The 24203-nt window shown below is 34.9% G+C and overlaps 3 protein-coding genes across 5 annotated transcripts; 1 reads left to right on the forward strand and 2 right to left on the reverse strand.

The window, feature by feature from the left end:
* Positions 1-326: 326 nt before the first annotated feature.
* LOC136808836 (polyunsaturated fatty acid 5-lipoxygenase-like) lies at positions 327-16004 on the reverse strand. Of its 3 annotated transcripts, none has more exons than XM_067065390.1 (11): positions 15891-16004; positions 9864-10231; positions 9300-9468; positions 8460-8557; positions 7837-8032; positions 4376-4579; positions 3841-4001; positions 2575-2681; positions 2187-2286; positions 1734-1940; positions 327-737 (listed from the first exon to the last, which is right to left on the reverse strand). In XM_067065390.1, exons 2-11 carry the CDS (start codon positions 10140-10142, stop codon positions 504-506), a joined length of 1755 nt encoding a protein of 584 aa, XP_066921491.1. In that variant the 5' UTR covers positions 10143-10231; positions 15891-16004; the 3' UTR covers positions 327-503. The 3 variants fall into 3 exon arrangements, with proteins under 3 accessions (XP_066921491.1, XP_066921490.1, XP_066921489.1); XM_067065389.1 differs by lacking the exon at positions 15891-16004 and adding an exon at positions 15545-15624; XM_067065388.1 differs by lacking the exon at positions 15891-16004 and adding an exon at positions 10642-10758.
* LOC136808841 (stabilizer of axonemal microtubules 1-like) lies at positions 13346-16045 on the forward strand. The gene is made up of 3 exons (XM_067065399.1): positions 13346-13541; positions 14092-14341; positions 14526-16045. Exons 1-3 carry the CDS (start codon positions 13468-13470, stop codon positions 15687-15689), a joined length of 1488 nt encoding a protein of 495 aa, XP_066921500.1. The 5' UTR covers positions 13346-13467; the 3' UTR covers positions 15690-16045.
* A 1426-nt stretch (positions 16046-17471) lies between these two features.
* Positions 17472-22095, reverse strand: LOC136808847 (pyridoxal phosphate phosphatase PHOSPHO2-like). The gene is made up of 3 exons (XM_067065404.1): positions 21507-22095; positions 20928-21088; positions 17472-18322 (listed from the first exon to the last, which is right to left on the reverse strand). The coding sequence occupies exons 1-3, from the start codon at positions 21863-21865 to the stop codon at positions 18054-18056; spliced, it is 789 nt and encodes a 262-aa protein (XP_066921505.1). The 5' UTR covers positions 21866-22095; the 3' UTR covers positions 17472-18053.
* Positions 22096-24203: the final 2108 nt, after the last annotated feature.

The following is a 24203-nucleotide window of genomic DNA, read 5'->3' on the forward strand; positions in this document are numbered from 1 at the left end:
TACTCCAGTTTCAATTAAGAGCATGTGAAGCAATTAAAACTTCACGTGTCGTTGGCTTTGGCTATTTCATGCCTGTAACTGGAAATAGGCACGTGAAAAAAAGCCAGGAAACATATTTTATTGTACTAGTAGATTTCTGATTTACAAGTATTTCCCTTCTTCTGATTTACAAGTATTTTTGATGTTGTATATCGTATAGATTTACTATTGACTATTGATGTAAATAAGTCCATTTCAACTGATATTTATAAAGAAATGTAATATTCATTCCTGTTCTATGGGTTCTTGACTGTAAAATTTATTGTAAATATTTCAAAAAGACAAACTATCATTTTGATTCTTCTATTTTATCACGGTATTTTACAAATATTTTGTTGTAAATAAAATACAAATTAGCTGCTGGACGTATTTCAAAATATATATTTTATATCACAAATTATTAGTCTCGTAAAAGATCACATTTCTGGTTTGTCTATCCAGCCTGCTTCACAATCTTAATCCTCTCAGCTATGGACGCTATTGGGTAACCATATGGGTTCCATAAACTGATAAGTCAAATCACCACGCTCATATCTTGCCTTGTTTCTCGCCTCCAATTCTTTCTGGACGCACAAATTCAATTTGTTGTACGTTGACTTGACAAGACATCGAGCTTTTTTATCCAACATTAGCTTTGAGTAGTCAAATAATCGGTTAACGCGAAACGAGGCTAGCGTGAAAGTCAAGACTTCTTGCGTCTAAAGAGATATTAGCGAGTTTATGTAATTGCAAGTTTGAGAACAATAGAGTGACTGAAGCGATTTGGAAAAACCCGCAGAACCAAGGACGGTAAAAGTGCTGATTTACCGTCGTTCTCAGTCACAGAAAAACACACATACATAAACTCGGTAATGGATGAATTCGACCCGCTATTATACTCGTTTTCAACGAATCTTCTTGCTTTTAAAATACAAGACTCTCAGTGGGATTCAGTCACAGATATCTGTAAAGCCCGAAGGGCTATATAGGCAACTTTAAGCTTTCTCCAGCAAAAAAAAGTGAAGCAAAAACTTGACTTTTTAAATTTCGTGCCGATGGATAGGATCTAGCATTTCAATTGTTTTCGGAGCGCGAGATAAAAAAAAGTAGGCGGCAAACGCTATTTCACATCTCTCAAACCGGTGAAATTGCATATTTTAGTCACGTGACTCTGGTAGGAAATCCTTCCAAAGATGAGCTTCACTTTTTGACCAAGGCCGCAAATCTAGCCCTTCGGGCTTTACAGATCTGTGGATTCAGTATTTCTTCTAGGATGTAGATCAAAAGAAGACTGGAACGACTCATTTGCATTCTTAACAGTAAATCAAATAGGGACAAGATGAGTCTTCGAACGTCACATGATCAATTTAAGCTATTTGATTCGTCGAAGCAGTTGCAATGAAACCTTTTTCGTTTCATTCAATCTCTACAAAGGGCAGACTCTAAGGTTCAACTGTAACATATCTATAGGAGAAGGTAAGCTTCAAATATAGTACGGTTTGGTGCTTGGAAACCATCCATATAGTACTTACGCAGCGAAGGGGGAGAGAGGGTTTACGAAAAGAGTACGTCTATTGTTTGAGAAACGTCATTTCTATCAGCGAATAATGCGGGAAAGGGTGTCAAATATTCAGAAAATTGTTGCGTAAGTTCTCTATGAATGACTCGTTACGGTGCTAAATTACATCTTCACCGATCTTTTCAATTAAACTTACCAAAACGACCAGTGCATTTGGTAGACTGTGTGCGTAATGTGTAGCCTGTGGATTTTCATACAATTTTGTCGGAGCACTGGGCACGAACGCGCCATAAGGAATCAGGGGGTAACTGTTGATGGCGTGCTTCACTGCTAACCAAATGAACCTCGTCAAGAACGTCTCCAAATCTTTAGTGGTGGTGAATTTGCCAGGGAAGCCTTTGTACTAAAAATATTGCAGAATGTGACATAAGATTAGAGGGATCAAAATACACAAGTCCATCCATAAAGATACGCAAAAAAAATCTAATTTTCTTAACAATTTTAACTCTGTTTACTATTCTTATGGTACCTCTCTTCGACTGCTCATGATTTAACTTGTTCCAAAAACTAGCCGATGATGAGAATAAAACAATTCTGTCGCCATCAAAAGGCTCAGAAACAATTCTGACAGTATTCAAAATTTTCTCACCTTCCCTCCACCATTTTGAGCTGTTCCATCAGCTGAAAGCTCGTTAACCAATCCCTGTAGCTCATTATCATAGATGACGTCTTCATTCGACTTATAATATCTGGGAAAAAAATAGAAAAAAAAATAGAGAAAAGAGAAATAGTAGGTTTTAAGAAATGAAATTGGACGTACTCGTGTAATGTACTATCCTGTTCAAATGCAGGATTGGCATAGTTTAGCGATCAGACACGTTCCCAGTCGTTTAGTTCGCTTTTCATGATTCTGATAGCACGAAAAGTGGCTCTAGGTACGTAATTTTGTTCAGTTTTGAGTAATATTTAAGAATAGAGACTCACAATTTGTTATGGAGACTCCACTGCATAAATAACCTTGAAGAATATTGACTCACAATTTGACGTATTTCTTGGCGAAAGTTTTGATTTCATTCCAAATGAGTTTACCATCATCGCGATATGGATGATATCGAATCAAATCTTCGTCCGCTAATCCATTGCGCTAGAAGAAACAATATCACATTGTAAAGTTTTGGCAGCTAACGTTTGACCCAATTCTCAGTATAGAAACGCCATTAAGTAGAGAAAAACAAAGAGCCTATCGGACTTTGGAATGAGGCTAAGGACAAAGGTTTTTCTACCAAATCCTTCTTTTAAACTATTTCCCTTTTTGGATTCCCCGGTGGAGGTCCTATAAATTAACCTCTGTTCGTCCGTCCGTCCGTCCGTCCGTCCGTTCGTTCGTTCGTTCACTTGTTACCAACTTTTCTCAAGATTGGCTCATCATTTTTTTTCTGATTTTTTGCACAAAGATGTGTAACTATAAACCCTCGAATGTGACGGAGCCCGATTTTCGAAAAAATAATTTTTGGGGCAAATTTGGGCCAAAAAACGACTAAACAAATGTTTTTTTTGGACTTTGTGAAAAATTGAATCATTAATTTTTTCTGATTTTTTGCATGAAAGTAGGGTACTATCATAGGTAAAAGATGGCTCAAGCAGATTTTCGCAAAAAAATTTTGTTGGCTCAAAAAACGCATGTTTATCTATAAGAATCACTATTAATAAGCATACATCAATGTTCTTAGTCAAATTACTCAATTTTTTTATGAGATAGATGTTTTTTTTGCTCATTAGGGCTTACTTTTGAAGAATATGTGTGTTTAGACATGACATTTTGGTTGCTTGGCGTGTTTTTATAGAAAAACTGGCCAAATTCGATATTTTTTTATAAGCACATTATCAATTACTTAGGTATTAGCTTTTCTCGAGATTGGCTCTTTCATTGTTTATGATTTTTTGCATGAAAGTAGGGTACTATCATAGGTAAAAGATGGCTCAAGCAGATTTTCGCAAAAAAATTTTGTTGGCTCAAAAAACGCATGTTTATCTACAAGAATCACTATTAATAAGCAAACATTAATGTTCTTAGCCAAATTACTCAATTTTTTGACGAGATGGATGTTTTTTTGCTCACGAAGTCTTGAATATGAAAGAATATTTCAAGAGCATGAAATTTTGGTTTCTAAATGTTTTTTATAAGAAACAAACGACTAATTTTAATAGATCGTCAATATTTGTGTTCTGAATGATTGTTTAATGGTCACGTCACGTAGATATCAATTATATAAATATGTTAAAGTTGTTAATTTAGACTTTACCTTGAGTTGGTGATTGAAGTCAGCATTCAGGTAATCTTGCTCCTCATAATACTTGTTGACATATTGCCGTGAGCCGACATATCCAATACTAAATAATCGATGCATGTATCTTTCAACATCCAATAAAGCAGCTAGTCCCAAACCTCCAACGGGAGAGGTACCTTTTTGAGAGAAAATCAAATTTCAAATCTTTGATTTTGAAGAGGGAATTGGATTTTGGTCATGGATTATTCGTTTTTCGTCTAATAGCGTATGGATATAGTAGAGCATCGTTTGTGAGAGTTTCCCGTTTACAGATATACGATATTTCGATGATTCGAATTCCAATAAGATCGAATCAAAGAGCGTCAACTGTATTCAAAAATTTTGATTATTCGATGTGTAAATGAATATATATGAATATGAAAATGAAAAAAAGAATTGCGCTGAAAAATGTTCAATCCCTTGATTGAATGAAGAATGTATTAAAGTTAATTAATAGTCATTAATAACCCTTCGATAAATAAAACTAAAGAAACTTGACAAGATTTCATACCTTGGCAATGTGGGGTCATGAGTTGATGTAAAGGATGAAGGGACCCCAAATGACGTGGAAATAAGTTACAAATGATCTCTTGCGTTGCATGTGTTTCTAAGAGATGACCAATCAACTGACAGGTGGCCATTTCAACGATTTCAACATGACCTTTAGCTTTGGACCATTCTAATGGCGAGCTCTTTGGTGTGAACACTGGTGAATCTAAAAATCAAAATAAATTTAGATAAAATCTATAATACGCACTGAATTGCCCAAAGCTTATGCCGATTGCACCGTGTACCCCTATGGTCCGACCCACGGCATGTGCCGCCCTTAAGAGTAGGTTTTTCGAGACCCTTAAAATTCACTGTAAGGGTGTAATTTTGATAGAGCGCACTACAAGGGTCTTCTTTTAGCTGGATATACTGTAAGGATGTGTTTGGGGAAGGCTGAATCGCAAGTCTGACAGTAAAAATCTGATTTATCTTCATAGTTTTGACTCGCACTCATTTTGATTTGTTTTACACTTTGTGACGACATCATTCATTATTGGGTGGCTTCAACAAATTAAGATATGCAATCAAAATTCATTGTAAGGGTGAGAAACGTTCGGTAAAATGCACTGTAAGGGTACCCTTTCACTGCTCAAAGGTTGCACTGTAAGGATCCGATTTTGAAAGCAATTTTTTGGCGGCACATGCCGTCGTTTAATAATCGAATGCCCCCCTCCCGGGACCGTGTAGCAATTTCAGGTTTGTTTTTAATATGTCTCTCTATTTTTCCGATAATAATTAATATCATTGGATTTAGAGGCTCCTTTTGAAAAAGCTCTTGCCCAAATCTGTACTTTCAGCTCTCGCAAAAAGATTGGGGAATACCTTAAGTAAAATACTTACTTGTAGATTTTGAACGACCCAAAATGTATGATTTTACTTACAATCGTTTCTCGTGTTAATGATTAAACAATTGTAACTAAGAAGCCAGCTCATCCATTTTTTGAAGTTTTTGCCACCCTTAGAGTGACTATTTCGCCTAAATTTCAGTCAAAACATTCAATTTTTAGTCCAAATTTCAAGAATTTATGACCCTTAGAGAGAGTTGATTTTTGACTTTGGTAATTTTGGAACCCTTACATAGACTGGACTGCTTTTTAATGGCTTTTGAACCCCTTTGAGGAACTTTCGAGTGTGTGAAAAAGGCCATTTTGCCTCAGTACGGGGGTTCCCCCTCGGAATTTCCTAGAGTAGAGTTATTTATAGGACTGCGCAACTGAGCACATTTCTTCGGAGAAGTAGTTTCCATTAAGGTTGTAACACAACAAAGAAATGGCTTTGTTCAGGGATCCCACGCCTGAATATCTTAATTTTAGGACAAATTTTAGGAGGATTTTGGTCAAATTTTAGGAGAATTTTCAATTTTTTAAGAGGATTTTAGGAAAGTTTAAGAAATAAATTTCTAAAATCGACCTTCAAGTCAGCAATCAGAAAAATGTTCTACCGAGAAAAAAAATGACCCACAGGAAGACTGAAATAATGTAACAAAAATAAAATTACTTTATGTCTTGGTAAACTATTATTCGTTCTAAAAGAAATTCTCTCACTATGGCTAAATCACCAGTCATACTTACTGCTAACTTAGAAGGTCAAAAATATTAACAAAAGGCATTTTGGATTAGAAAAACTTGGGACAAATTTGAAATGTAATCTGGGCAACATAGACTGATTTTATTCAAAGTAACAAAATATATTTCAACAGAAGGCTAGTTACCAAAAAACTCATCTTTAGATCTTCCAAAAATTGAAAAGATAAAAAAATAGACGACAGGTTTGGAGACCAAAGTGTCCTAAGACACAAACTAAATAAAACTAGTCATAATAGTTGAGCCTCAAAAACAAACTAAAGCATACTATCAACTTATTAAAATAAATAATCAGGCACATTTACTGCTAACTTAGATTCTCAAAAATCTTAACAAAAGGCAACTTGAATTAGAAAAACTGGGGACAAATTTGAGATGCAGGCTGAGCAATATTGACTGATTTTATTCAAAGCAACAAAAGAAAGGATATCGCTACTGTTTCAACAAAAGGCTAGCTACCTACAGTGTTGTTGCAACTGGGGGGCAACGGGCCTATGCCACCCAATAATTTTTTCAAAAATGGTTATTTTGCAAAATGCAAAGTTTTTCTTTTATAATTTTTGATTTGTTCTCGAAAGCATTTTGTTCTGAGTGCATTTTCAAGCAATCTCGAGCTCAAATTTTCAAAATTTTCCCCTCGGGCCAACCATGGTTTGGTTGGTGTCACTAAACTTCAGCCACCCCCAATATGAAATTGCTTCCTACGGCACTGCAAAAAACTCATCTTGAGATCTTCCAAAAATTGAATAGATAAAAAATAGACGATGATAGCAGATGAAAGTAAATGGCAAGACAGATTATTTAGAACATTTTGTAATGAAAAGTTAGAAAATGGTTGTCAGCGTTCATAATTTCTTTTTATTTTTGGTTAAACGAAACAAAAGAATAGTAGATTAATAGGGAAAGGCATTGTATTGTAATAAAGCTTATGCTCAAGTAAAAAATTCACAGACGAGGGCGCAAACCACCAAACCTTGCTCTTAAACATTTGAGCCCTCTTTGTTGAATAAAGTCTGCACTCCTTCAATAAACATAGGCTTTTGTTTCAAATATTTCAGTGCAAAAAAATAATTTAAACATGTTGTTTCAATGTCAGGTAGCTTGCTCGCAGTTTGTTTTGACTTTAATGAGGAAACAATCTTATTTTCTTGTCTGATTATACAAATATACAAACATAATCAGCTACCGTGCTTGATAAATTTTTCAGATTTTAGGAATTTAGGAGAATTTGTTGAATTTTAGGAGGATTTTAGAAGTTTTGACTTATTTTAGGAATTTTAGGAGGAGTGGGATCCCTGTAATTGTTTTGATAAGGGGACCATTTATTCGAGGACCATATGCTGGAAATTATGTTTTGAGGAAAATGTTGTTGTAATATTGGAAACTTTTGTATTTTGAATGAATCTTTATCGTCATGGAGAAAGATGGTTGATCAAAACACTTTAACATTTTCATTGAGAAGAAATTATCAAGAATGTTTAAGAAAAATGAAGAACAAAAGAACGTGTAAATTATGGATAATGAGGAGTGTGAAAAGAAAGCCCTCGTATATTTTCTCGCGTTTCGGTAAATAATATAGTTTGAAGAACATTCCCCGTTTTCGTCAGTTTCATTTTATTGTCAGTTATAATTTGTTAACAACATTTGTGGATCTTCATACTTTTGACTAAGTTGATTCGATCATTTTTAGGGAGAAGCGAGTTAAAAGTAAGTAAAATTTATCGTTTTTAACGTGATAGTCAGAAATTTTAATATTTTTGCTGGATAGATGATTTTGAGGATTTTGGAAATAATAAAATATCGGTAAATTAACTACAAAGTAAATTGGTCAAATTCATACCTTTCTTAGTTGAATCCATTTGTATGGCGACAACTTCGAGTTCTTTTTCATCGGTGAGCACGAAAAGCACTATGGGTGAAGTTGTTTGTTCAAGTTTGATGTTGTCATGTGGGTTGGTATCCAAAATATCTTTAGTGTGAGACAGTTCATCATAGTGTTCGTGGTATAGAACAAAAACACGTTTCTCTTTCACAAGCTGAAAAGACAAAAATGGTGTGTACGGTCATTCCAGAGGGAGAGGTTCGTTACGGCATGCTTTTGACTGGATACCGCCAATAGGGACCTAGGAGCATCGTGACTCATGCACCATTTAATAGCACTCATAGAGGTGGTTTAATCCTATAGATGTTTTAGAGCGTCGTAACGTTTCCCTTGATTGAGAAAAATCAATGAAACTGCCACTGTTTTTGACAAAAACATTATATTCATATAACAGTACTTTTTTTACCCTACAAACTCACCGGGTCCAACATCAGTTATAACAAGAAAAGACAGATTTAGTTGCTTGGCTCATGCGGGGAATTTTTCTAATTTTTCAGTCCCTTTCTTCGAAGATTTTTGTTAGTAATAAGCCCTTATGTATCAAGGGATGTCCTCTCCCCTTAGTTACTCGTCTAACTTACTTTGTTCATTTCATTTCCATATTTCTGTTTGAGATGAAAGTTCCAATCAAAATTTTCGCTCAGCATACTTTTCAATTTATCCAACGAGAAGCCAATATCTGAAAAAGTATTTTGAAGTGGGTAAAGTCTCGTGTTATAGACTAAAAAATAAAGCTCAGAGTGCATTGGACTGGAGTGGAATGGACTGCAATATTTTTAGTATCATTAAAATTTGGGCTGGAACAATTTCAACTTAAAAAGTTTTACTGGCTGTCTTGCAATTGCTAGATCCACTTCGTTATAAAAGAGTTGGAGTAATACTGTTGTATATCATTTGCACTCTATTTACACGGAGGGTAGTCAAAATAGTGTCGGGTATGTGCCATAAGGGTCCTTAAAAGTCTTAACTGGGATAGAATAACCATAAAACAGCAATTAAGGGTCAATTTTTTAACTTCGGTTTTGACATATCTGTCACCCAGCAAACCTAATACAGTAGAGCCTAACTCTGATTACCTCTATAACTCGAAGAAGTCTACTGATCCCTTCAGTAAACACTTTTTTATAAAAACGTCTCTATATTTCGAAACTTCCCTAACTCAAACAAATTTGTTTCGTGCCCGTTCGAGTTATAGAGACTCCACTATTCATGCACCATTTCAAAGTCTTCTGACATTACATCGCGGACCCAATAGCTGATTGGTTGTAAGTGACGTAAAATCAGTTAAAGTGACGTTTTCAACCAATCAGCTGATGGTTCCATAGAAGACATTGCAATGGTGCATATCATGAATACCCTCCCGGGCATGTTGATGAAATGAATGAAAGCCTTTGAATTCAAATAAATCGTTTGTATGGTACCTTTTTCCTCGTTTTTAGTGACACGTCTTATAAAATACGGGCATTGACCAGCCAACCTTCGTTGGACGAAATATTTATCTTCTTGCCATCTCCCATTCTCAATGATGTCCGTGAAGTAAGGTGTTTGTGAAGGTAGTGAGAACTGCTCTGGTCCTAATTGCTGGATTTTCTGTTTGTTTGAGAGAAGAGTAATCATAATATAGTGGATGGAGTCTCCATAACTTGAACACGCACGAAGTTATGGAAATTTCGAGATATGCAGCAAGGTTAATAAGGTATTGTTAAAGGAACTAGAAATCTTTTACGAATTAAGGATAATTATAGGTTCATTTTAGGCTAAAAATAAAGCAATTTCACTGTAGCTTAGTGACCGATTTCAAAAAAGGATTTCTTAGCTAAAACATTTAAGGTCTTTGTATAGTTTGTTATGTTTGTTTTATAAAACTTGATGAGTGTAAAATGTTGGCCCAAAACTTGTTTTAATCTCTCTAGATGAAAAAGTTCATATCGTATTTAAAGGTAAATAACGTAAAATAGTTTTGGTATAAAAGAAAAGAAAATTACCTGAATGGTGCCCATGAAGGCGTGGTAAATATATTTGTAATCGGCGTATGTTTTCATTGGATTATTCTTGACCAATGAGAGCAGAGTAGCCGCTGTTGCATTCAAAGTCCGCACCATACCGTAATAATTAGCGAACCATTTAGCATCCAGATCTCCAAACATTGCTTTTGCCGAAATGACGTCATTCTCTTGATCAAGGGTTGGAAAGAGAGGCTCATGGGTGGGGTTTTCATCTTCAGGGCGTACGGGCGTTGTTAGCTTGAAGTAATGGCGTTGCATTAGAGTCTCTTTGTACCTCTTCTGAACACATTGTGGTTTATCCAGTCGGTCATCGCGTGGAAGACTTACTCGACATTCGAAAATCGAACCTACAAGATTTACAAATTATTTGATATAAACCAAAATTGGGACATTATGACATGAACACAAATAAAACACATGCAATTGATGTGAATTTGCAAGAGAATTTTCAATATCATCATATAAATCTTGAACAAAAATAATGTGCATAATGAAAATTTGCTGCTAACGGGTATCCAATTAGATTTAGTATAGATCAAAGTCATGAAACATCGTCATGTCTGTAGCAAACTTTCACAAACAGACATATTACAGATTTCCGACAGAGAAAGGCTTCTGATTTGTTAATACTCGCAACAGAGGGGTTGGGTTGGGCATAGAAGCCCTAAAAGTTTTTAACAATGAAAGAAGAAAAAAGACTAGATGAGATGATCTTTTAAAACACCAAAAATAAACTCGCATTGTGAATACTTATTACCTGCTATAGGGCATTTTCCTTCAGAGTATGCACCAGGCGCAAGACAGAAAATTAAAAGAGCGACATGAAAGACAACCATCTTGGAGTCCAGTCTGAACGCGAATGATTGCAGTCAAAAAGGAGCAATTTTAATGAAACCTCGAGAAAGTAAAATATACCAATCCACATGACAAGAAATACATAATCAATATCGGTAAAGCGAGCACGAAATATTGGAATGATCCAGCGATGGAGAATAATTATTAGCACATATTGTACCAAATATGGAAAATTGGAAACTCCATCAATGAATCGATATACTAATGAAGGGAGGGGCTTGAGAGGAAAAAAATTGACGAACTTTTTAAACGGTCTGGGACCGAGTGGGTGTCTTATTGTGAGCAACCAGGCACTTTTCACAGACTGGGAAAAATCACAACTGGTCAAAATTGTGACTATTTCAGAAAAAATTATATATTTATTTTTTCTGGTGTAGATGAACCTCGAGGAAACTCTTCCACTTTGAAGAATTTAAATTGAAACTCGACATTGAATAGACATTTGGTTGAGGCTAAAGCTCAACATTCCGATATAAATACAAAAGGGAAAACTGAATACGAGGGGTAAATCACTTGAAAAAAGGTGTACGATACTTTTTGAATGTTCGGCTTTTATTTGACTTTTTAACTTTTTTTTGACTTTTTTCAAATTTTCATTTTGACTTTTTCCCGACAAAAACGCCCACCTCCCTTGGGCGCCCAAAGTTTTCCACCCAAATCTTTCCAAAAACACCAACCGCCGATAAATGTTGCTCCACTATAATCCACCCATTCAAGAAACTTTTTGACTTTTTCAAGACTTTTTTTGACTTTTATTTGACTTTATTTTTGACATTTTTTATTTTGGAGGAAGAATTTGTATACAGTGAGTCAAGAAAAAGCGGAACTATTTTACAGTATCGAAAGTAAAATCCTCGTTGATCATTATCTTACTGGGCGTAGAATAATTAAAATAATAGGGAATTTCTTTGTTTCAACTAATAGATCATCGATTTTAAAGGTAATTAAAAAAGGGTTTAGAAAACGAGCAATTAGGTCATGCGAGGATTTTTTTCCCGGCATACAGATCCAAAATCTTTTCTTCTTCAGCCTAAAATGGACATTAGGTTTACATTGTTATTTACATCCATAAATTGTTAAAAACTTTGTATGCTAGCTTAGATATAAGACTGCAATCATGGACAAAACAATGGAAAGGTTGAGAGGCAATGTTGAACTTCAACTCTTGTTTCAACATTTTATCTATAATTGTGGTAACCAACTCACGTCCATCTAACCTTGCTGACAAACACATAACATTTGAGAGGGCACACTTATTTGGTATTTCGATGGCGTATATTTGTAGCCACCCACACTGCTGACACTCCTGAAGAGATGGCCATTTTACCATCGGAGAGAAAGCATTAGTACGATTTAACTAACTGACACTCAAAAAGTCGTCTAACTCCCCACCCCCTAGGATTCGGGGGGGGGGATGAAGTACCAAACATCCCCTGTAAAATTCGTTGAACGGTCAGACGCCACAAATCCCACAATCCTAACCCACCACATCTTTACATTTTTACACATTACCGTAGCGGAGAAACTATTTACACCAAGTGAGCGTTTTTTTATAAGAACAAACTATATAAGAACATAAGGCTTCGATGACCAAAATGTTAAAGAACAAGTTAAAAACATTTTTACAGGCTTTGCAGACCATAAAACACCTATTTTCTTACATTTGGAAAATGGAAAAAAAAAACTCACATGGCCAAAATAAGAATTTAAAGGCTTAAAACTCAAAAAGTTAAGAACACCCGAAGGCTTCAATAATTTTCTTTGGGTGTTCTTATAAATAAAGCGGAAAATCCTTAATACTGAAATTCCAAAATTAAAGGGGCATTCACTTCTCATTGCATTTTGTTGATACTATTTGTCATATCACTTTAATTAACTTATAAGAATGACTTTAACGGATGGAATTTCCCATAAGAATTGTGGGTAATCAAGTCATCAAAACATGAAAGAAAAATTGAAGTAACAATTAAAGCCAATTATTTTCGTAGAGATTATTTTATTTTTGGTTACTCATAGCTACTATAGATACAAATATGGCAGAAGACAGGTTATGTGAAAGACGTGCAAAATATAAAATTTACAGTTTGGATGGTTCATGTGAAAGTTTAGTTCTGTTAAAAAAGTTTTTTTTAAAGTATATTTGATACGACTTCTCAGAAGAAAAGTCCAAGAGGCTATGTAGATACGTAGAATAGCTTTACGTAGAAAAGCTTTCAAAGTCTTCATGTATTTGTGGAAAGATCAAAATCTGTTGCTTGTTTTGGATAAAAAACAACAAGAAATAGTTGAAATCTCATCACTTTTTAGAGTTAATTTTATTTTTGTTTATTTATGAATTTACAGATGGATCAGCAAAACCAAGACTAGAGTACTAACGCAAATATCACAGTTAGAATTTGAGAAACTTATCCTGTAATATAACTGTATGCATTTTTAGAGGTGGGTTGTTGCCACAGATTTTTCTGACACAGTGTGATGTAGTGCGATATTGCAGGAGGGTCCCTTACACTAAATAAATTACATAAATCTCAGCGATGTTTTTAGGTGAAGGTAAGAGTTTTGATTTTGAAAAAAGATCAAGACTTTACAAAGAAGCTATATTCTGGAGGACTCTTAAATTATTTCCAGCATAATATTTTTCATAGAAGATTTTTATGTGGTAAACGGCTACAAATTTGATATTTTTAGGAAATGTAATTTTAGTGAGAAAAAATACAAAAGCACAAAAATGTTTGACGAGGAAACAGAACGGCTTTTGAAAGAACGTGGTTTGAAATGCATCTGCCAACTGTGTGATTGTGGGTAAGCAAGTATTTTGGCGATCGAAGCTATAATTCAGGCCCGGCGGAACAACCGTAAAAGTGGGGAGGCTAAAGACTCAAATGAGATGAAATTCGCTAGGAATTTGAGAAAAAAATCTCATTTGTTCAAAAGTGCGGGAAAGCTGAAGTCTCTGCGCTTCCACCGGGCCTACTTATATTCTCATATAGATTTTTCTTATAAAAAACGTATATCCTCTTTCCCGGGTAACCCCTTCCAAGCCCTGAGTATTTCGAGGCGAGGTTCTTAATTCCAGAGGCTGGGATCTAGTTTGTAAAACCTGAAAATACCATGAGAAATCTTTAATACTTTACTACTGTTAATAACTTTGCTGCCATTTGTACACGTTTTTTATAAGAACATCCAAAATTTGAAGCCTTCGGATGCTCCTAAAAATGTTCTTAACTTGTTCTTATTATTTTGGTCATCGAAGTCTAATCGAATGTTCTTATAAAAAACGTGTACGGTAGTAGCCACTATCATGAAAAAGTTTTAATACTAAACACAAATAATAATGATGATCTTTCTTTAGACGCCCTCACCGCCACAAAGGGTGTCGTAAAACACAACCCTCAGTCAGCCTCGCTCTTCAAAATGGTCAACAAAAGATGGTATCCGACTATCAATCGAAATTCGGTCATTATCATTCCATTATTCCAGTGGAACCAATCAGACCACTTCAAAAACCACGTGACCCAAACCCTCCACCCATGGACATGCGTACTGAAAAACAAATGGCATACAAAGTCTTTGAAAATGTCGACCGAATGAAACCGTGTAAAGTAAGTAGAATATATACTTACTGTAATTTAACTTTTGCCTTCCAAAGTGCCTAAACTGCAAAATTGGTTTAAGGTCAGTTGTTTATTATGAAAAACCTAAAGTATCCACAGATTCTTTGGAGAGGTTTTAGGATTTTAAAAGCTATTTTTGATATATCTATATTTCAAAAATTTTGCATTCTAGCTCAAAGGAGAGATCGAGAAACTGAGCGACGGCCTGTTCAACGGTCAATCAGTATACAAAGATTCATATCCAGTCCATAAAGTCAATCAAGTCAAACCCATTCCACAAAACACGACTTTCAAACCGAATACCGATGAATCACGTAACTTCAATTCGGAAACCGAGTATCACCAAAACTTTCCAAAAAAAGAAAAAATCGCTCAAAACGCATTTCGCGAAAAACCAGCTCTCTCGTATAACCTCTTATACCCAAACGAAGGTTTGTCTGCTATACCAAAACAATCTTATAAGAATACAGTGCATGATGGACAAAAGGGGGAGCGCGTTGCCAAATGTGTTCCACATAAGGATAATGTCCAACTTGGTACAGACGGAGAAATTTCAGATTCCATGACAACCAACAAAACACATTTTCAACAACCTCGAAAACAAACACCCACCAAATCAATGAAACCCAAACAACACTTAACCAAGAATGGAAAATTCTCGGGTACAACTCAAAATCGATCTGATTATAAATATGATTTAAACGAAGCGAAAAGCGCACGGCAACAAACGTTCCCTGAACATCCAAGTTTGATCAATCTTAGTATGAACGTTCCAGTTGATTTTCAAACAGTCAAGATGATGAGCTACAACTCCTTGCCAAAGGTGACAGAGAAAGTACAGACAATCAAAAAGTTAGATCGTTACACACCACCTAAAGAAAAATTCGACACTAAAACTACAAATCAGGACGTGTTTCAAAATTTCGGCGTTCAACCACGGGTCGGGGGTATCAGACAAATGCAGATCAAAAAATCTTCCGCTAAAATCGAAGGAAAATCGTCATATTCATCCACATTCAAAAATCCAGGAAAAGTCGACCGCATTTTATACGATGCACAATACGACGATAATTTACGACTTCCACCGAAAAGTGAACGATTTTCCGACACCTCGGTCATGCGCAGTAGCTATCAATCAAAAATCGGACACGAGAAAGTGAAACCGTTTAAACCAGAATATAAAATACATACCAACAATAACGATGAGTCAGCATTTTCTGGAATGACTCATTATCAAGAGATTTACAAATCCAACCCTTTTGATGCTTGTGTCTTCCCAAAATATTTGGCCAAAGAACAAGCAGCTAAACGATTCGGTACCACCATCAGATCGTGAGCTTGGTGTGGTACAAACAATCAACACTCATAACAAGTATACAGCAACCAAGCCATATCTTGAATCTTGAGTCATGTCATATTCTGTTAGGAGATAATAGAACTCGATCAAAATGAACGGATCAACGTAGAGTGCAGTTAACTTTGGAGTCCATTGTATATGGAGTCGTCCCTAGTGTTTATTTAACTTTAACAAACTTACCCTGGAATATTTGACAGAGTGGTCACCGCCAGTGCAACCATCTTTCTATGACAAGTGAAAATCAAGAATTTTTATTGTTTTTTTTAACTCTATTTATTGTAATTTTAATTATTGTTTCTATAATGAAAAAAAGACAATCATAAAGCCTTCTTGAACACTTTCTCTTTTCTAATTTATTCCCAAATTCGAATCCGTCATGCCTTTGAAACGACACTTTTCAATAGGAAAATCCATAAGATTTATTTAATAAGTTAGGCGAGACCAATTTGATTAGTTGTTTAACGGACCCGACCGACCTTAAAATTCCAGAAATCGAAATAAAAATAAAATTCATTTTGGGTGTAGATATTTATTTTCATTGCTTTTTACAGACTCCCAAATTTTCAAAATGTTTGTAGTTTTTCCAAGGTTTTGAGAATTTAATGTTCAAATTTTCTTTTAATCCATGAATTCGAGCATTTTGTGCCTTTTTGTTTTCTATTACGCATTTTTGTCATGATGTAGTAGTTTTTGTTGCCTTTTTATGAGATTTCATAGGTGAAATTCTACTTTTATTTTATTTTTTCGCCGACCGACCGACCCTCTGTTTAGGTAGCTTGGCCCGTACAACAACAAATCAAATTGGTCTCGCCTTATAACTTATTTTCGTAAAATGACTTCAATAAAATAAGCTATATCGAACTATTCCTCTAGCTATAGAATGTATGGAATAAATTAAAACAAGATTAACAAATAATAAACCAGCTGCGCTGGAAGGTCAGCCCAATAAGCTTAAAACGATTAGAAGGAAGTACAATCAAGAAACCTAATTCGATGTTAAAGCCAAAGAGGTTAAAAAGCTCATTTTGGTTGAACTTCAGACAAAAAAAAGTTTAACACAAAGTTGAATTTGTCAAAAGCAGACAGAGATGTGATCGGATTATTTCATCCTTGGAATTTCACATAAATCTTTTCGTCAGAATGTCTTAAACCTGCTCTTTATTCTCTGAGAAAATATCCGAGGCGGCCGCTTTATAATATGTTCACTGCGGCTTTCGTCAGTTTTGTTCACTTTTGGCATTTTTATGTTGATTTATTGTCAAAACGAAAAATTCAAAATTTTTCCCATTTTCGCCCTGAAAATAAAAGTAGACGAAAATTTGAAAGATTTTGTGTTTTCCATCCTAAAAATTGTCCAAAATAATAAAAAATCGACCCTATCAGATACACATCTTGAAAATTAGTAAATTTGGGAACCTGTCAGATATCTTCAGAGCCTAAAAAATAAACCCTGATAAGTGGCACGTCCCCGTACCCAATTTTGCCTAAGTGCCTCCCCCGGGGCACGGTTAGCTGTCTAGTAATCACATAGTCAATTGATTCAGATTGATTTAAATGGCGTGTTGAACCTAGTACAATGTGAATGAATAGGGGCATTTTATATTGAGGAAGCTGCTTAGGAAATTCCGTCCAGTTTCGATAACGCAATCAAAAGTTATGACGATTCTAAGTTTATGTTACGCCACACTTTGACGTTCCTTTCTTACATACAAAAACTCTCCAGACAAGAAAGCCTCAAAACCAATCATAAAAAACTTTCTTTTACACCCTCTATTTATTTACAATACAATAGCTTCTTTCAATTTATTGAATAAACAAAAAAAATCGTTTTTCACTTTCTATAGTGTTCTTTTATTATTATGCGCAAATCTTTTAATGAAGTTATGTGTTTCTTTTCTCTTCCAAGAAAAAATATTTTTCGCGCCAAATTTTTCCCGATAACTTGTTTTCCGAAAATAATCCGAAATCGGATTCAAACTTGAAAGTCTTGACGACGACCTCCGGGAAAAAAATCGTGAAAGGGATTTGAAGGGTCACCGGGGCTGACCAATTATATAACATATAAAAATTGAATTATCTAAAAATTGTCGAAGTATCTTTTAATATTCTTTACATTTAAGGATTGTTATAAATTTGGGTAGATTTACCGCTGGGGACACTTTCTTTGCCTAGCAACGGGGTTGTGAAGTTCAAAAAAAATTATGTTCTATTCTAAGTGTTAATGATCTAACTATGACAACCGTACAAAGGGTAGACTTGTAGAATTTTGTGTTTTGCAACTCTACACAATAGAGTACCTTCCCCAGACTTAATCCTCCCTAGGGAGTACACCCTATAGAAACATTATATTGCATCATCTATCCTACTCTTTAGAATTTTCTCCACATCATGTCCGTTATTCCATTCAATCATATTCGCCTTAAATTTATCTCCCTTATCTTTCAACAACCTCTTATGCATAGAATAACCTGTCCTCGTTAACACGTGTTCGTGACATTGTAGAGATAAAGCAGCACAAAAATCTGCAGTACCGTCACCAACATAGAAAATGTTTTTCCATTTCATATCACGTGACCATTCTGTTTGTTCACGATACGTCTCGACGAAAACACCTGAAAAATGCAACATTGAAAGCTGAGAGGATCGAGAAAAACTTTCTGGCTTGTACAATGCAATGTAAACAGGTCTATTTCAATTAAGTAAATGCCTGAAGGGATAGAAGCTAGTAGGATTTGAAGCCGCTAAATCCTACTTAAGTAGGATCGAGCCTTGAGCAGCCCGCGTGGTTTTTATACAAATACCAGATTGAAATTAGAATATGCTACTAGATTTCAAAAAATATACATCTCGAAAACAAAGAAACTGCTAAATTCAATCCGTCGTTAAAAATAACGGCGTATATCTTACGGTTTCAGGGTCGTGTTCACACTACAGACCTTCCTTAAATAAAAATGTAGTTAGGAGAATCTTTTGTTGACTACAATACAGAACGTGCATTTAACAAAGAGTCGAACGCGTAGTATTGTAATTTTTAATTGATCTTCCTTAATTAAGAGTCGTAAGCTCTATTGTCTTAAGGGTAGGGTAGAGGCTTCCCTTAAAACAAAAGATTTTATTAAGGAAGCATAAACAAAGAATGCGTGCAGTGAACAAAAAGTTTTACGATTTCAAAAACGAATGAACTGAGGAAAAAATTAGAAATAGTGCAAACGGTGTTGTTAATGTGTAAGATGAATGCAGTTATTGAGTAAAACCATTAGAACAAATATGTTTGCGGATTTCAAGTGATGTATGGATACCAATATCAACCAATCACAGGTGAAATCGAAACTCTCAATAAAGAATCAACCAATGAGAAGCCTTAAGCAAAATCAATTACCGTGTTATAATAGATCTCGTGAACCTACAAAGAACTGCAATAAACCAGTGTATTCATCCATCATAAATCTCTTTGTTTAACTTTGATCGATTTAATTAAGTAAACTTTCCAGTGTGAACGCGCCCCTTGTCTGAGAAAGAGTAACGATTCGCTTCTAGCCCTTTGACATCACTGGTTTATGTTCACTTAAGGAACCATGAACATATAAACGACTGGACATCCATCTCCTTTGTCTTTTTGAAGATAACACGGCTAGCTTCGTTGCCGCCTCGTTAAAAGCATAAAATGAAACAATAGATTTTGATGATATACCACTTGGGAATACCTTGTTAACAACGTCAAAACTTCGACAAAAGTCTCTGTTGTTCTACTCCTCTCAAGTCTTTTATCTATATCATAACAAAGATAACAGAGGCAAAATCATCGTCAGCTTGTCAAAACTCCGACTAATATTTCAAAATTTTGACTTAAAAGTGTCTAATAATTTTAGAGAGTGTCACATTCTAATTTCGATATTCTTATTACACAGGCTCTCAACTTTGACAAGCTATTTTTTTCAAGTCATAAAAAAATTATTGGAGTGACAAAAGGGATTCAAAAGTATACACGCAGTTGAAATTCTGCATTTCATAGTTGAAAAAGTTGATTAAATAAATTACAAACTTGTAAAAAAATTCGAAAATAATTTTTTTGTGCATTAGGAGTAATGTTCAAGCCCTACCAATCTTTTCACCTAAATAATTCAAAGAAATAAAATTATGACGGAATATTGTCGGATTTTTCATACCAATTTTGAAATACAGGCGGCAACGAAGCTCACTTCAAAGAGACAATAAAAGATAGATGTCCAGTCGTTTATATGTTCATGAAGGAACTCAGCGCATATCTCAACAAGAAAAAAAAGTTCTCAATAGCCTTTTATAAATTAATTGGGTGCAACGACTACCTCGTTTTGGAACACTTAACAAGGTCATAATAGTCCTCAAGTCTGTAAATGTTAATATTATAGATAGAGTAAACCATGAACATATAAACGACTGGACATCTATCTTTTATTGTCTCTTTGAAGCGAGCTTCGTTGCCGCCTGTTTTTCAAAATTGGTATGAAAAATCCGACAATATTCCGTCATAATTTTATTTCTTTGAATTATTTAGGTGAAAAGATTGATAGGGCTTGAACATTACTCCTAATGCACAAAAAAATTATTTTCGAATTTTTTTACAAGTTTGTAATTTATTTAATCAACTTTTTCAACTATGAAATGCAGAATTTCAACTGTGTGTATACTTTTGAATCCCTTTTGTCACTCCAATAATTTTTTTATGACTTGAAAAAAATAGTTTGTCTAAGTTGAGAGCCTGTGTAATAAGAATATCGAAATTAGAATGTGACAATCTCTAAAATTATTAGACACTTTTAAGTCAAAATTTTGAAATATTAGTCGGAGTTTTGACAAGCTGACGATGATTTTGCCTCTGTTATCTTTGTTATGATATAGATAAAAGACTTGAGAGGAGTAGAACAACAGAGACTTTTGTCGAAGTTTTGACGTTGTTAACAAGGTATTCCCAAGTGGTATATCATCAAAATCTATTGTTTCATTTTATGCTTTAACGAGGCGGCAACGAAGCTAGCCGTGTTATCTTCAAAAAGACAAAGGAGATGGATGTCCAGTCGTTTATATGTTCATGAGTAAACGTTTTATGAATTACCCCTAGGAGTCGATTAGCATAGTAATATTTTGAAAACGAGGTGAGCGTTGTTCATAACTCAATTTATTAAAAGGTCTTTTAAGAATAGACTGTTAAAAAATTTAGGAATAACAACATTTTTGTACCTTTACAGAAATCTGGTGGACAAATTTGACAATTGACAAGGAATGGGTGATAAGGTTTGACCAGAAGAGGTCCATCCTTCATCCATTCTGCTTCGTATGTGTGTATAGAATCAAAACAATCACCAATTGAATATTTCTTCACCAATAAATCTATGAAATAACTGAAATGGAAAAGTGTATTTTCGAGTTTCGAGATCGAGTATTTTATCTATTCTTAAATGCTATTTAGCCAAGAGAAATCAAAATCGACAAAAGCTCCGATCTCCCACAATGAACACGAGACTTTACCCCATTGTCACTGGCACCTCAATATTGCTGATGGCGACTTGTTTGTGATGAATTGGCTAGCAGTGTCTCTCAAGGATTGGCTCCAACCAACATTTACGGCTCCTTTCTGTTAATATTTCATTTTTGATTATGTTTTCTATCCAGAAAACAAAACATTAAAATTGGTATATGGAGAAGTCTAATTGCTTTCTCATTGCAAAAAGTAGAAAGTGTAGTGGCACTAAAAGTTTTAAGTTCAAAATTAATAAACGGAATAATCCTGCAAAGTTAATTTACAACAAGATGACTCGCCTGTTCGAATGCGAGAGCATTATGCATTCACATCTCTCTCGATTCTGACGTATAAATTCAAAAACGGTTTCAAAACCAGGAGTCAATGGTATATCTTCGATAATTTTATCAATGTCCTTTTGAGATATGTTATTTTGGTGAAGATCAGCCAGCGCCAGGGACATTGTTTCTGCCCAACCAAGGTCGTTTTTTAAATACCTCTTCCCTGACAAACATTTTCCATATAAATTTTGTGCTTTAATGATTTCTGAGTCTGTATTTTTGTCAATGATTGTGTTATCAAAATCAAATATGAGAAGAATTTCCTTCTTGTCTTGTTGAGCTTGAGGAGTGTCTGCCGATATCGTTTTTGCAGCCATTATCTGTTAATGTTTTTTTTTACGATGAGTGTATTATGATTATAATCACCTGAAATAAAATATCAGCCATACAGTAGACTCTTATCAAACCTCGCAAAAGTAATTACACTATACAAAGTTGCCATAGTTTTAAAAGCTTTTCAGCAAAAAAAGATTGTACAGAAGCGTGGCGGGATGCAACAAAATCGCAGCCTTGGGGACAGTTGCACCTCCCTGCTAACACGCCACAGCTAGTGGAGATTAACACTAGATGTTGCAGACAGGTCAGCATCCCTTTTATAATCAGTTAAGAACAATTTTTCACTCGGCCCATGGTTCGATGGGTCGTGGTGAGATATCTAAACTGCCTAACCAATCAAAAGATAAATGATTTTTGCTAACAAGGCACTTTAAAAAAAAATAAAATAAAAAAAAATTTTGCACTCCTTTCATTTCTTTGTTGCTTACTGTTACCCGTTAAAACGTTATCTCAACAAAGCTACAATACTCTACAAAAACTCTCTAACCCAGACGGCACACAACGTCAAAACAACGTCCATGTGACATTCATAACGTCCAAATAACGTTATTTGAACGTTAAAACAACGTTGCGTGCCAGGTGGGAACCCATATCAAAAACTACAATCTAAACTTTAATTCTTCAATATAAGAACAAGAGCTATAATCCGAGCCAAAGGAAAACGTTTGAAATTAACGAATTTTGAAAATGTATTATGCTGTCTTCAGTCGATAGAGATCTAATACACGTTTTTTATAAGAAAAAACTGTATAAGAACATAAGGCTTCGATGGCCAAAATATTAAAGAACAAGTTAAGAACATTCTGAGGCTTTGCAGACCTTGTTGGACCACAGATATCTGTATTGTCCAAACCCAGTCACAGTACCCTTAGTTTTCAAACGTGCTATAAACGAACCTCTTACAAGATCAGAACATATAACTATTTGAATTTGAAATACTTAACACTGTTATTTCTATAACCAGCAAATTTTTGCTGGGGTTTCGGCTGTTCTCCTTTTTTTGACACTTTTAGCTTCAAAAGTTGTTTGATTGAATTGATGAAAAACTTCATCGGGACATGGATGGTCGGAACATCAGCATTGAATATCGCATTGATCAGTTACGATCGTTACGTCAAGTTTTACCGATTACGCGATCGGGAAATGAGTAGACATGAGTTGTACCTAATGATCTTAGCGACTTGGCTTTCCCCCGTCACTCTGTTTTTACCGATTATGACTGACAGACTTGTGTTTATGATATCGTTAACCGCTTTCTTTACATTACCTTTGATAATCATTATCGCGGCATACTACAAAGTGGTCAGATATGTCAAGAAGAACACATTGATATTTGATAACATCAAACAAAATCAAATTCGTCGCGAGAGAAACAAGAAAATCGTGAAAAGGTTAACTATTCTCGTCATTTGCTACTTCGTATGTTTAATACCGCTGACTGTCAATTTCTTCTTAGAAATTTTTTATAAAGTATAATCGAGAGGCGAAAAGACGGTTGCGCACCAAACGTTAGCTATCGTTGGTATATTTGCCACTTCTCTCAATTCCTTCTTAAACCCGATAGTCTATGTCTCAAATTTCCCAGAATTCCAGAAAATCTTCAAAAGTTTGTTTGGATTGTCAGCCAGGGTGTCAGGGGGTAGCTAAAGGTCCACAAGAAGTCCTGGAAACAGTGCTCTTAAAGGATAGTTAGTCTCAAAATCAAAGTCATTTCAAAATTCATTGATAATATCCGTGAATGAATAGGAAAACATCTACAATGAAACGAGTAAGAATGCATAAATTCCATGCGCATATAACAGGGAAATAAATAACGAAAAACAATATACGCTTTATTTTTTATAAGAATGGTGTAAATCCATTTCATTATTATATTCTTGACTTTTTTGGGAAAATAATCCTAAAATATTCTTACAGCATTCTTAGGTTAGGATCTAATTCAGACTAGATTTAATATTTAGTACATACGTCTCAAGCATAAAATGACATTTCTGTGAAAGGAGTGAGCCTTACTTGGAGGCAATTTATAAGTTAAAAGGCTCTAAAATGGCATTCTTAGCTTCAGTAGCAAAATTCCATGATGGTGACATCTTAGCATAAAAAAAACGTGTACATTGCAACCCCTGGCGGTGTTTTACAAGCCAAACATAACAAGAGCCGCAAAGATGCGGATAAATATTTCCTATACAATGTTAAAATAATAATTGATGTCCTCAAAAGATTTCAAAGTGCTTTAACTCTCAGATAACATCAAGCAACACAAGTCCCTAAGAATTTCAAAATTCCATTTATGTTATTGCCAGTATTTACAGGATTATT

The sequence above is a fragment of the Clytia hemisphaerica genome, unplaced genomic scaffold, assembly GCF_902728285.1.
Source record: "Clytia hemisphaerica strain Z4C2 unplaced genomic scaffold, Clytia hemisphaerica genome assembly, whole genome shotgun sequence".
Lineage (NCBI taxonomy): Eukaryota > Metazoa > Cnidaria > Hydrozoa > Leptothecata > Clytiidae > Clytia > Clytia hemisphaerica.